Genomic DNA, 13,073 nt, shown 5'->3' on the forward strand with positions numbered 1-13,073 from the left:
GCTAGGTATAAATAGGAGACTGCTTTTCCAGAAGGGAGCTGCCTGCCAGAATAAGGAGAGACTAAGGCTCAGATAGTGATTCTGGTGACATGCTGGGTGTTGTCTTGGAGAAAGCAGGAGCAGAATGTATCTAATAGGTTATAAGACGGACAATGTCCTATGAAACTCAACTTAATTTACAGCAGTCACATAAAATATAATTTACACATTATCTGTGACTATATACAGAATTTTTATATCTGTATCTGTGAACGGTGTAACAGTCCTTCTGTGCATCCAATGGTAAAGTGTACATTAATTGTAATAGCCTACTTTGCCGTCTTTCCTCAAACATGGATCATGTCATTTCAGCATCATCACAATATAACATTTTCGTGCTTGCTAGTATATTTTCAGCCTTATTAATGACAATATACAGTGCATGCTAAAACAACTTTTCAAAACAAATCAGTTATTTTAATAGCTTCGGTAGAAGGAACCCATCTCTGCCGGTGTTTCAGTTTTCTTGGAATGTCTTCATCTATGTACTGAGCTGCACATTATTCAATTCTACTAGCAGTCACTAATTCAGTCCATTAATTACAACGTTGGATCAAATCTGTTTTCATCTTGGCAGCGCTGCTTCATTTAGTAAGACATTTTTTTGCATAAAAAAGGCAGGATGTTACCGTTAAATGGTGTACTATGATACTGTGAGCTGCAGAATACAACATTGACCATTTTTTTCCATACAAATAACTATATTAGGGGTGCAATTGTTTGTTGATATTGTTTTCTCCCTCCCTTTGCCCGCTGTACCAGTTCCTCTCGTTTCTGTCACGCTTCTTTGCACAGCGCACAGATGCTGGGGTTCTGCGCCGCAGCCCTCCTCTCCACCAGTCCCCCGTTTCTACCCCCTCCGCCATTGCTCCGCCCCCCCCCCGCCCCCGCCTTGCCATGTCAGCTGGCAGGACGCAGGAGGTCACCCGCCCTTTCCCCGGCCCTCTGCTGAGCATGGCGCTGCGGAGAGAGGCCTCATCAAGTGGCACGTCCATCCCAACCTGACTGGCGCAGTGGGAGGGGGGGCAGGGGGAGCAGGTGGGAAGGGATGCCCTTGGTCTGTTCGTATCCGCCTGCATCGCCAGTATGACCAGTTCACTTAAAAAAATAAAAATGAATAAACAGCACACTTCATACAATTAGCCTGGCTTATATGTGTAGGTTTGGGTGAGGGGGGGGGGGGTGAGCCTTGAATCAATTTTTCTGAGCTACTTTTCCATGATGCTGAAATGTAAGGATGGATTGAAACTGTCTTTGTAGAATTAAGTCCCCCATTACAATTTTGCAAACATAAATTTGATTTGAAATTTACTGTATAGACTAAATGCTTTCCCACTACTGTTTTCCCTCTTTTCATCAAATGGCATTCATTCACTCCAATTCATACAAAAGGTGAGCAGATGGATTTCAAGATGGATTTCTTTATTTGAGTGAATAATGGAAAAAAGTTAATACACAAAGTTTATTTGACCAAGTGCAATTCAAACCCAACCAACCTTATGTTTGTGACAGATATTTTGGAATCTGCTGATCTGATAAGCTTGATGCATATGCATATAAATTTACTTAATCATTTTGATTTTACATGATTTTATCAACTGTAAAGCGAGATAAAATGAATAATATATGCTATACTGAAGAAAATACAAAATGTCCTCCCAAAGGATACTGACCTCACATACATGAACAAACAGCAAACAAAAAATAATACACACACACATACACAGGTGGCAGTCAGAATTTTTTATTTATTACTTTTTATCACTTCGATTCAAGGTAATAGAAATGATACACATCTGAAAAGTCAATGAATACACACACATACACACTACACATTAAAAAAGGTGCTTAATAGCCAATTTCATCGCCCCCCCACCCCCCCCCCCAAAAAAAAACCAAACAAAACAAAAATAAAATAAAGCTTTCACTCTTTCGTCTACCTGAGCTAAGGCAGGGACAGGGTCCAAACAGAGCTAAATGCAGCAGCACGTCTCAACTGTGTAATCAAACATTTTCCGTTTGCTTTTAACACTTCCAAAAACATTCGGTCAGTCTTGCGTTTCATATGCAAAATAATTCCTGATATCAGTTTCTCCTTTTCCAAATGTGGCTACGTGGGGAGAGAAAAGCATGATTTCTACATGATTTCTGTTTACAGTGAAACAGATCATTGGTACAATTAAGAAGTAAGCATTTAGGAGCAGTGAGGGTTTAGAACACCAAGGAACCTCTGACATAGCTTCTTTCATTTTATGAGACACAAAATAAACACTGGTGTTATTGCTCGATTTATATCAGTACTGCATATGCTTCTGAAGATGCTGCTTACTTGTAACAAATATCAGAAGTAATAAATATGAAAGAATACAAGGCTCAGGTGTATAACTGATTGCACTTTAATCATCCAGACCCCAAACTTGGTAACTAGGTCTAGAATGGCAATACCATTATGATTAGATAGAGAAGCAATTATATGTATAAGCGATATACAATAAATTATTTACAAAAAAACTCAACTTAAATAGTGACAAATGCACTCATTTCTATAATACAAAGGCAATCACAGATTGCAAATTTTTGAAGGCTCTGCAAAAATGTCATGTCCTCCCTCCCCTTTTGTGTCCTCACACGTGACCAGCATCCAACACTGCCTTAGATTCAAATTTTAAAAACTTTTTTTTTTTTTTACATTTTTAAAAGGTGAGCTGATATCTAAATACAGCCTCAAGTCAATTACATTTGTTTATAGAATTCCGCAGCAAATTTAGATGTGGATTCACCATTTAAAGACAAATCAAATACTCTTTTCCACAAAAAAAAAAAAAAAAAACATTCTGGAATCCAGACAAAATTTGCATTTTGACCAGGTTTCTATTTGGTGTATGCTGAACTGCCTGGGTTTTTTTTCTTGCAACCAAGAAAAATTATCTCCCCACCGATACTTTTGTATAATACTCCATTTGGTCATTTGAAACAGAGAAATTTTTTTAGCTCCAATAGTGCTTGTACTGAAGCGACTGGGTTGAGACCTCAGCTCAACTTACCCATGATATCTCAATGTGGAAGAGGGTGCAAGATCTCCCAAGACATTTCTGCAAAGCCCTGAAATGTTTCCCTTTCATGAACAACTTGCACTCATGCAAAAAAGCACACATTGTAGCACCACCTTTTTTCTTATTTTTTCAGACCTATACTTAATGCAAAAAGATCAATGTCCATTCTTACACAGTAAAACTGAAACCAGTTAACTTTTCGCTATAGAGAATAAGAGATAGAATCTTGGTTCTGCTGATCCCCGTAGGGTAAGCTTAACCAATGAGAATGGTGGACAGAGGAACCTTTTGGCCACAAGGAAGTGCGGAACTCCCCCAAAGTATTGGCACCTGTCTCCAACATGTCCAGGCCTCCTATTTGTTTCCCAGAAAAAACAGGGTAAAATCAAGAGCAAAAGATGAGCTTTCACTTAAATATCTCTTTGCAGAAATGAATAGTCTGAGGTCTCCGTGTTCAGGTTCTCTGCATTGGCACTGCAAATGTCTTCCTTTATCTTCAGCTCTGTGTCTCTCTCCTCCTCTCCTCTTCCTTTACCTAGTCACTGTGAGGTTTCTCCATACTGCCCTACGAAGACAAAACAAACTGCATTAGACATGTTATCCAGATATCGACATAGATAGACATATTTTTAAGTCATATTGGGGGGAAAAAAAAGAAAAACCATATGGAAAAAAATAAGCAACTCCTTATCAGTCCTACAGCAGGCGACCAAGATTTATGCTATAGTTTCCCCTAGTCCTTAATGTATAAATATGGCTATAGCTGCAGCTATATATAGCTTCTCCAAAGATAGACACAGTAAAATTTGATATTCAACACCCAAGCTATTTCAGCTTTTGAGTACTTGACCTAATGGGGCCACCTCTCAAGAGTTTTATCCCATTACTTCACAGAACATTTACCACTGCAATAGCCTTGATATACTGGCATAATACAGCTGGTGACACATAACCATAAGTCTCCCAAAAAAAGCCCAACTCTCGCAGTTTTAAGAGATTATCAATTCTGTAAATGCAAGTGTGGTAGATTAATAGGTCATTTTTACAATCTAAGAGCAAAGTAAAAAACAATAAAAAATTGTGAATGAAAGAATATAATTCTTCACATAATTGTGACAGTCAAAAGAAGAAAAGCAAGAGTATGTACATTCTGATACATAAACATTCAGGGCATGGAGTGAAAATGGTTGCCTGACAAGAATAGAAAAATCTGTTGTGTAATCAGTTTAGCAAACAGAGCACACAGTGAAGCGAAGGCAACACAAAGTGAAAAGTTACTTCCATCTCTTCAGAAAAGAACTAGGCTGCATGACTCCCACTATCCTTGCTAGTTAGATAAACGCCTATTTTTATCCAGCCATACCTGTCTTACTAAACATTACTGCTGAGTAGAAATGTCTCAGAAATGAAAAAGAAGCACTACCTGAATTTGTATTATTCTACAAAGCAAGCTACAGCATAATACAACATAATCCTGCCCCCGTCTTCTCCCTACCCTCCTGTGTCACCTAACCCCAGTTCAGCTCCTCGCGCCAGAAGAGCAGAAGGCCTTTGTTTCTCTGTAACCACTGATGGAATGCAGAACTGAATACTTCAAGCGACTGACAAAGAGAAAAATCCTGAAGAAAAAAACCGTTTTCATGCTGCATGGTTGCACGATTGGCTTCACACGCACAATGGCCTCCACATGCAATGCAGGTGTATTAAGTTTTATCTTTTTAAAAGGTTATCAGAAAGATCCAAAAACTACTTGAATGGCAATCAGAGGGTCTTAATCTGCTCACCCAATCCTGAACTTTGGTGCTGAGCAACTGCCCATGTGTGCCAATATCGCAAAACCCATGACAAACACTAAAACCACAGCCAAACCAACTCCGGGCAAACAAGGCTGGAAAGGCTCATTCTGTCATTTACCATGAAAAAAAAACAAGCTTAATCTTCTTTCACAGCTTCATTGAATCAAACGGTACACTGTGTCAAATGTCCTTCTAAAGAATAAAGAGTGTAGTACACAGACTCAGTTGCCAACACTGCAACATGGCACATGAATGTCTCACATATTTGTATTGATATGGAAAACCTACCTGAGCAAAATAACACAAAATTATTGTGCGCCATAAAAATTTATTTCATTTCACCAAACATAAATTTTCCCTCCCAGCATCACATAATTATCTGCTGCTTTTACACAAATGGCCAGAAGTGGTGTTTACCATAGCTAGTTGGCGTCCAATATTTCCAACAGTGACTCCTCCAGAGAAGAATATGCATGGCAGCCATGAACGTATGTACAGAAAATCTGGTGATGTATACCTGGAAGACAGAGGGAGGGAAACAAAAACAAAAACAGATTAAATAAGATGCAAACACTGAGACAAATCAACATGAAAAAGTCAAACATACGAGTGGAAAGACAACTTTAAAATTCATTTTAACTTAAAGAAGCTCCCTGCAGAAGCCTCCAGGGACAGTACATCACATTTTAATGGTGAAAACCCCAATAATCTGCACTCCCTCACAGTCAACGTAAAACTGAGGGCCTTTTGAATAAGGGTCTTTGTCGGCCGATTACAGAAGCCTGCCTCTCAGAGACACAGCGGGATGCTTTTGAAGATGTTCCTCCATACCAGGTAGGAGGGCTGATAATTGGGTATACATAAACATTTGGGACTCAACTGCTCAAAACAACAGCACTCATTTTCATCCTTTTAATTGCACTGCATTTTATTAAAAAAAAAAAAATAGCTTGAGATGTACAAATGTTTTGAAGGTGGAACTCACACCGCTGCTGCATTCAGAGGTGTGCTGTGTTTAACCAAACATTGTGGTCATAAGGAGGAATTATCAAACAAAAGTAACAGGTACGCAAACATCAGAACAAAACGATCGCCTGGCTGACTTACTGGTAGACGCCATTGTAGACCAGAAGCTGAGCAATAAGTGTGGCAAGAAGGGCAATGGTGAGACCAAGCCCAAATCCACTTCTGGATCTGTCAAAAGTCCACCACAGCCCCAGTGAGAGAGCTCCCAACGTGAGGGAAAGCTGGACATTGTTGGCAAAGTCTAGTTTCTGTGGATGAAAGAGTTAAGGGAAACAGGTACCAGAACCAGTACTCTCTTGCTTTTTTTCTTCCTCTCTCTCTCTCTCTCTCTCTCACACACACACACACTGTGCTTTTTGGAAAGGATACAGCACTCGCATGATTGATGCCAACAAATACTGCAATGCATCGCATGACACTGGCCCACTCCCTCTTGAACTTGTGTGGCTCTCCCAAATGGTCATCGATGCATGGGTACAGCAAACCTACAACAGCTGCAGAAAACATCGACAGACAAGTTAAAACATATACTGGGAATAGTTCTCCAGGTGTATTTTGTTTCTTATAAAATAAGTTTAAACTGTTGCAGATTCTAGACGGTTTAACATAAATGAGAGCTTTTATATTTATATTTAAAAAGCTAAACATTTTAAGCTAAAAAAAAGTCTGATTGCAAAACGTTTCAAAACACTAAAAGCTAAGTTAAAAGCGTCATTGTATTTCTCGTTCTACTTTCTTTGTTCGGTGGTGACGTTATAAAAAGATGTTTTCCCCCAGTTAGTTCAGTGGGGGATGGGTGAGTGTGCTTTATTTATTTAATTCCCCATCACACGACTTCCTTGTTTCTCTTTTTATTCAAGTGGCATGTTCGAGCTAACAGCCAATTAGCTGCAGCCTCAGAAGCTCACCAGTTGTCTGCGCAGCCAATGAATGAAACGCATACCCGGAATGACCCTTTCAATCGGGCTGTTTCCAGGAGAGTGCCGTCAGAAGGCGGTGGAAATACTACGCTTTGAGAAGCACAGCACAATACACCAGCCAATCCATACGCGCTGAGTTGGCTTATATAAGAACCAAAACAATAACAATGGAATGCTTCCACATTTCGCTAAACAACGTGTTAATCATGAGCGTAAAAGTTAAAAAATTATATATACTTGCAACCTGTACAAATGCGGTACAGCAAACGGTTTCACCATTTTGGACGTTTGCAAGTTGGATAGCTGGCCAGCAAGCTATTCATGTAATCACTGTGATACTAAACATACTTTTTATATTTGTGAATTTAATAGACATGCTAGATAACAAGCCAACAGCTAATAACTACTTACCAGCAGCTGTGCCGCAGCAAGGTGGAATCCACCATGCCGACGAAAAGAGAGTGGAAATCACCTCCTCTGGGAATAAGGTGACATTTCTTTGTATCTGCAGCAAGTTGAGAACCAAAGCCAGGAAAACTCCCACAGTGAAAAGAACGAGACCGCGCCTGATTAAGTTAGCAGTTCGTATGTTGTGGAGGGAGCCATAAGCGCTGCTGAGGATGGTTGTGATGATGGTCATCATTTCCCCAACTTTAGATGCGAACCAGCTTGCACTTGAAATGTTCTCAGACTTCACCCTTGTGGAACAGGAACAGCTCCAACAGTGTTGCTCTAGTCTTGGCATTTGGCACTTGCTAAATAGGGAAAAAAAGGACAAAACAGAAATTCTTATTCGCATGAATGTCGCCGCTTCAAACCAGATAGCGCGGTTACATCAAATTAGACGGAAAGCAAACGTTAGCTAGATGACTAGCAAATTAGTAGTTATCTAGTGTTACAATAAGACAGAACAAATATTCTATTAAAACCACTATGCTTTAAACGCTGCGGCTCCATAGTGAACATCAACCATATACCCAAGGCTACGCTACTGAGCAATGGTTTCAGCTGTCTATTTTAGCTAGCTAAATCTGTTAGCCGATTCATGTTACCTTGATCTTCAAGCGAATTCTTCACTCAGTACAAATACGAGGAGCTACCGTGCTTATTCGCGTCTCTCAGATGAATGAACAAGAAAGCTAAGCAGTTCTCTTGCTATCACGTAGTTATGTCACATCATCATTTGGGGTTTTAAGTGCTGCTGCCTCATTCCACTGCACAGACCTCATACCACAAGTGCGCTTCCTTTGCAGAAAACAATCGGTCTGGTGAGTTGTATCGGCCAATGGAAACGTGGCGGGCGATATGACGCGAGGACACACCACCGCCCTCCTTACGCAGGACAAACAGTCAGCTTCTTTGCCCTCACTGATGTACACAGGTTTTGAGTATTTTTGCACTCGTGACAGCGTACCATTTTAGTAGGGAACTAAAACTGCTGCGTGACTGTGATCACAGTCCATGTAAGGCAGTGTCCAATTGACCAATTTAAATCACAACTACCAAATTTCTTCTGTTAGTTTAGAAATACTACTATTACTACTACTACTACTACTACTACTAATGATAATTATAATTATAATAATTGGAATCAAATAATAAGATAATCATAGTTATAAACGTGATGTGTTTAATATTGTGTGTAAAACTGCACATGTGCGCTTAACTGTCAGTATGGTATGAACTCTGCCCAGCAAAAGTAATGTAGCTCCTAGCATGACTTATCTGTAGGCTATCTGTCAGCCAGACCCCAGAGTTAAGAGGGCATATGGTCATTGGCCCACATTGCAAAGTTACGTCACTTTTCAGGATACGAGGCAACTGCAAGGCCAGCTCTGAAAAGTGACGATAAAGTTCCCTCTTAAATAAGGTGAAATTTCATGTAGTGTGCAAACAACTGGCATGAGACGAGTCTTAATCAGTAACAAACGGATATCCTAAAATCGACATAACGCTGTCATTATCTTGAGATAAGATAAACACTAAAAATGTAAATATAGTCTGTTGGTGAATATATCAAAAACAAGACAAAAGTTTGTGCTGGGTTAAAATGCATGAATGTGCTTGCTTAGGCTCTGTAAAATTATTGAGCAATTCATTCATGAACGAAGGGTGGATTCAGGAAAAATATTTTTTTATTATCTATTTGAAATGATTAATGACCCTTTCCATCCCTTTCCCACAGCGTAATGTAATGCCTTCAGTCATTCTTTATTGACAGGCCCATGTTTTTGTACCTATGTGACTCCATAGGTTGTCCTACGATCTTACCTATGGCTTAGTTAACCAATCACAGCCAGTCTTGTCGATCTGCTTCCCCACCCAACATAGTTAACCTGTCAAAATCTAGGTCAGGCCTGCAAAATATTTACAATATGAACCCTGGCAAAAACAAGTGTACTAGTTTGCAGTAAGAATTTACTGTGCACTTCAGATTGTTTTTCAAAAGTCTGTCAGCGACACAGATGCATATATTCGAGCAGCAACAGTAATTAATGGTCCTTATCTCAGTTTCCACCACACCAGCAAGGTCATTATAGTATTGCGACACCCCAGGAGAGAAAAACACAAAGCTTAATAGACACAATAACCTCAGGTTCCTTCAACATAGTGGGCTTGGTAGTGGCATTTGAAATGCATTTGTCACTTTAATTTCATATACAGAATTCACAAATGCACAATGAACCCTGCTGGCACATAACACATCAATTAATTTAGCTATTTACTGAAACCGAAGTGTATATTGTCCTGCCTATGAAACAAGGTTTACACCAAGGCTTTAGAAGGATACCTGTGCATTTATTGTAGTCAATTCTCTGTAAACATGAATATTGTAACATTGTCATAGCATCTTTAGCTAATAACTTGAACAACATAGCATTGTTTGTATCCATCGAGAGTCAAAGTAATATAACTGAGCTAGTAGTAACTCTTAATGAATTAAGTTATGTGCCAGGTGTGACTGCACTTCACCAGGGCACATGGAAAATGATACTTAATGTGGATGGTTTTTGCTAATCTCATGAAACATTGTTGTGTTCTACTCTTTCCACTTTCTCTGTAAAGTGCAAAGTGCTTTGAGATTCAGATGAGACTCCCAGGAAGAGTTGACTTTACTTGTCCTGACAATTATGGACATTTTTCCAGTTCATGAATTGAATTTGAATTCATTTCGTGAATTGATTGAACTGCAGTGGAATTTCCCTCATCCTTGGAATCAATTCTACCTATGGCGCTAAGTGATGGTGTGCATGGTGTGAGCGCAGATTTGAAATGAGATCAGTTGCATGCAGGTAGGACAGTTGGGAGTCTGTACTTGCCTGGTGGAAGTTTAAGCAGGAGCTCTCCTGAACAAGTCTGATGTGTCATGGAGTCAGGCAGAACTGACAGGTCCTTGGGAAATGGCTGTAAGCGACCCCAAGGTGTGCTGGAGTGAGCCGGTGGCAAAACTGTGAGGGAACCTGTCACCCTCAGTATGTAAGGTAAAGGGACATGTAAGGTAAAGGGACAGGCTGAATGGGTTTCACAACCTACCGGGAGCAAGTATCAGATCTCCAAAACCGCTGGATTAAAGTACAGCTTGTTCCTGCACCTCCACTTTGACTCATTGCAGCTAGCATGTGCTCCGTGGCTCTGTTAAAAGATTGTAGGGTTTGCAAAGCACTGCTAGAGAACACAAAATACTGAGTTAGCCACATTGTATTGAGCAACATGTACGTTTTCTGAAAGTATTGTGATTGTAGCTGATGGCAACCCATTGCCTGAACTCTGCAGTATGGGGAGGAATAAACAGTTTTATATATCCTCAGTCCTCAATCTCCAATTAAAGTACATTTTTACTGTTTACATTTATGGTCTCTGTGATGGATTGGTGACCTGTCCAGCGTGTAGTCCTCCTCTCACCCAGTCCAAGCTGGGACAGGCTCCAGCCCCCCCACAACCCTGTCCAGGAATAAGCAGGTATAGATAATGGATGGATGAATGGTCTATTATCCACAAAGTGACTTAGGTAATTGATGCCACAATGATAAACTTGGTGGTTTTGCCTGTAGTATAGCCATTTTGAATCTGTACATGAATGAGAGGAACTTGATTTTGAATGTCTATGATTGTCCAGCAGTACTTCATATTCTCTGAGTGCCACTGTTTTTTTTCTACAGTATGTCTTCAGCCATTTGGTCCCTTCTTACAGCATAAGAGGTATCTATGAGAAAGTTGGTGTGGGCATAGCTGGATTTATTTATTAGCTATAAAACATTAACATATTGGTTTTGGTTTGCCTGTCAAACTGCTCATGAAAGGAGTCCCTGGTGAGTGCAGATTAGGACTTTAATGAAAACATACCCAAATTCAGCCAGATCAAAGACAAAATGGGAAGTCATATCAGGCAGTATAGGGGGAGAGATCACAATTCTGTTCCAGTACTGAAATATCTGTCCTGTGCATCCATAGTATGATTGCTTTAAGGGGATAAATGCATTTTCCCCTAGATTCAGATTATGTCCTCCATTACTTTTCACTTTATCTCCCATTTTTCATTCTCCTTTTGGAATGTATCGGTGCTTTCCTTTTCTGGCTTCCCACTGACAGTATATAAATCTGTCCCTATATAAAACAGCAGAAGTGTCTTATGAATAGTGTCTATCTTTGGCTGACATTCTCACTTGCTGACATACCTCTTTCCCAGGCACCTCCTCCTATATCCATTTTGGTTAAATATAAGGTATACCCTCTGACTGAAATACTGTTACATTCTATCATTGATCTGTCATCAAGAGAGTTGCTCTCCATTGTTTGAATGCGCAGTATAGGGCTATAGACAAGAGTGTATTTAGTTGGTTTGTTATAGTTTAATAACTTTTGTGCATGCTGTCTCATGCTGTTGACATGTTAAAACATATCAAGACTCCGTTTTAAAAACATTGAGGATGCACACATTTGAGACACATTTATCTTTACACATACAATACAAAATATTTTGTTTATTTAATATTTTACTCTACAGTTGTAGTTTACTCTGTATGTTGCCCAAGGGCATAATTTATGGCCGGGATAGGGGGATTATAACCCTCCAGTGTTACAAAACAGGCCAAATAACCCCCCCAATGATATAGCATGATGATGAGAAAAATAAGTTCTCATAATAAAGAGTGGGATTTCATCATGTGATTGAGATATAGGCTGCCGTTCAAAGGCTGAGTGTTTTCCATGGAAGTCGCTAATTTCCTCCATTTTAGTGATTTCCATGATTTTTTTGTTGTTGCCAGTTTTGGATGATAACCTTCATGTACCCTATACAGTATCATTTGTACATGCCTACACATTTTAACAATAGCCTATTGGCAAATGCTGGGAGAAAGAATTGCAACAATGTAGGGCTATACATATTCTCGGATCAAGATTCCCGTCCTTGTCAGTGGTTGCAATCAGATGTTTGACTGCCCTGCTCTGTCAGCAGCAGTGTTGCCCCGCACTCATTCGCCATTACGATGACATCAGTGACAAAAGCTCCGTCGAAGATTCAAACCTCGCAATGTACAACTTATTGTACCAAAACAAACCTTTAAAAAATGACACAGTAACCTTGTTTTATTTTAGTGATGCAAGATAAGAATGCTTTATTTCTAACAACGTTCTGTTATAAGAAAAAAAAAGCATGCTCTTTCTTTCTGTAATGGTTTGATTTAAGCAAATTAATGTATTTCATCCATAGGCTATTCCTAGAAGCCGGCAACTGCCTGTTGATTTTTTTTAAAACCCCTCAGATACACCAAACAGTGTCGAGGTCATCAACTGTAAGACACAAGAACTTATCATGTCGATGTTACCAACTATGAGAAACCCCTCACACCAACACACCAATCGGCAGAAGTATCTGAGCGGCAAAGAAACGTGTTGTCTTACCCGGTGCTATTGTAATGGTATAAATTTCAGGATAATTCTCAATTATCTGACCCCAAAATAATGTTTTAACCTTTCTTTTGTGCTAACAGTTATGCATAGGAGCAGCAGACTGCTTTCTGTCAGTAGTGTGGCTCGGTACAGATCACTATCTATCTTTGTAGATGTGGACATGCTCTGGCTTGTGTAGCCTGCAATACAACTGTATCCTGCTATGACACTAGTGTATAGGCAAGTGACTATAGGGTGCAGATAGGGTACACACAGAGTTCTATGTGTATGTTAGGACCTTAAAACTGCTAAGTGTGCAGTGGTAAGACTCAAAGAGGAATGCCAGG

The 13,073-nt window shown here is 39.7% G+C and overlaps 1 protein-coding gene across 1 annotated transcript; it reads right to left on the bottom strand.

Moving 5' to 3' along the window:
- Window positions 1–1,767: 1,767 nt before the first annotated feature.
- On the bottom strand, window positions 1,768–8,089 carry insig1 (insulin induced gene 1). The gene is made up of 6 exons (XM_035415757.1): window positions 7,887–8,089; window positions 7,246–7,589; window positions 6,284–6,408; window positions 5,996–6,162; window positions 5,306–5,405; window positions 1,768–3,657 (listed from the first exon to the last, which is right to left on the bottom strand). Exons 2-6 carry the CDS (start codon window positions 7,577–7,579, stop codon window positions 3,628–3,630), a joined length of 756 nt encoding a protein of 251 aa, XP_035271648.1. The 5' UTR covers window positions 7,580–7,589; window positions 7,887–8,089; the 3' UTR covers window positions 1,768–3,627.
- Between the last annotated feature and the right edge of the window lie 4,984 nt (window positions 8,090–13,073).

The sequence above is a fragment of the Anguilla anguilla genome, chromosome 4, assembly GCF_013347855.1.
Source record: "Anguilla anguilla isolate fAngAng1 chromosome 4, fAngAng1.pri, whole genome shotgun sequence".
Taxonomy (NCBI): Eukaryota; Metazoa; Chordata; class Actinopteri; order Anguilliformes; family Anguillidae; genus Anguilla; species Anguilla anguilla.

Coding starts and splice junctions, on each gene's coding strand:
- insig1 (XM_035415757.1), bottom strand. CDS start 7,579: ATGCCAAGACTAGAGCAACACTGTTGGAGCTGTTCCTGTTCCACAAGG. Junction 6,409..7,245: donor TTGCTGCGGCACAGCTGCTG/GTAAGTAGTTAT, acceptor TGTTTTCTGCAG/CTGTTGTAGGTTTGCTGTAC. Junction 6,163..6,283: donor GCATCAATCATGCGAGTGCT/GTATCCTTTCCA, acceptor TTTCATCCACAG/AAACTAGACTTTGCCAACAA.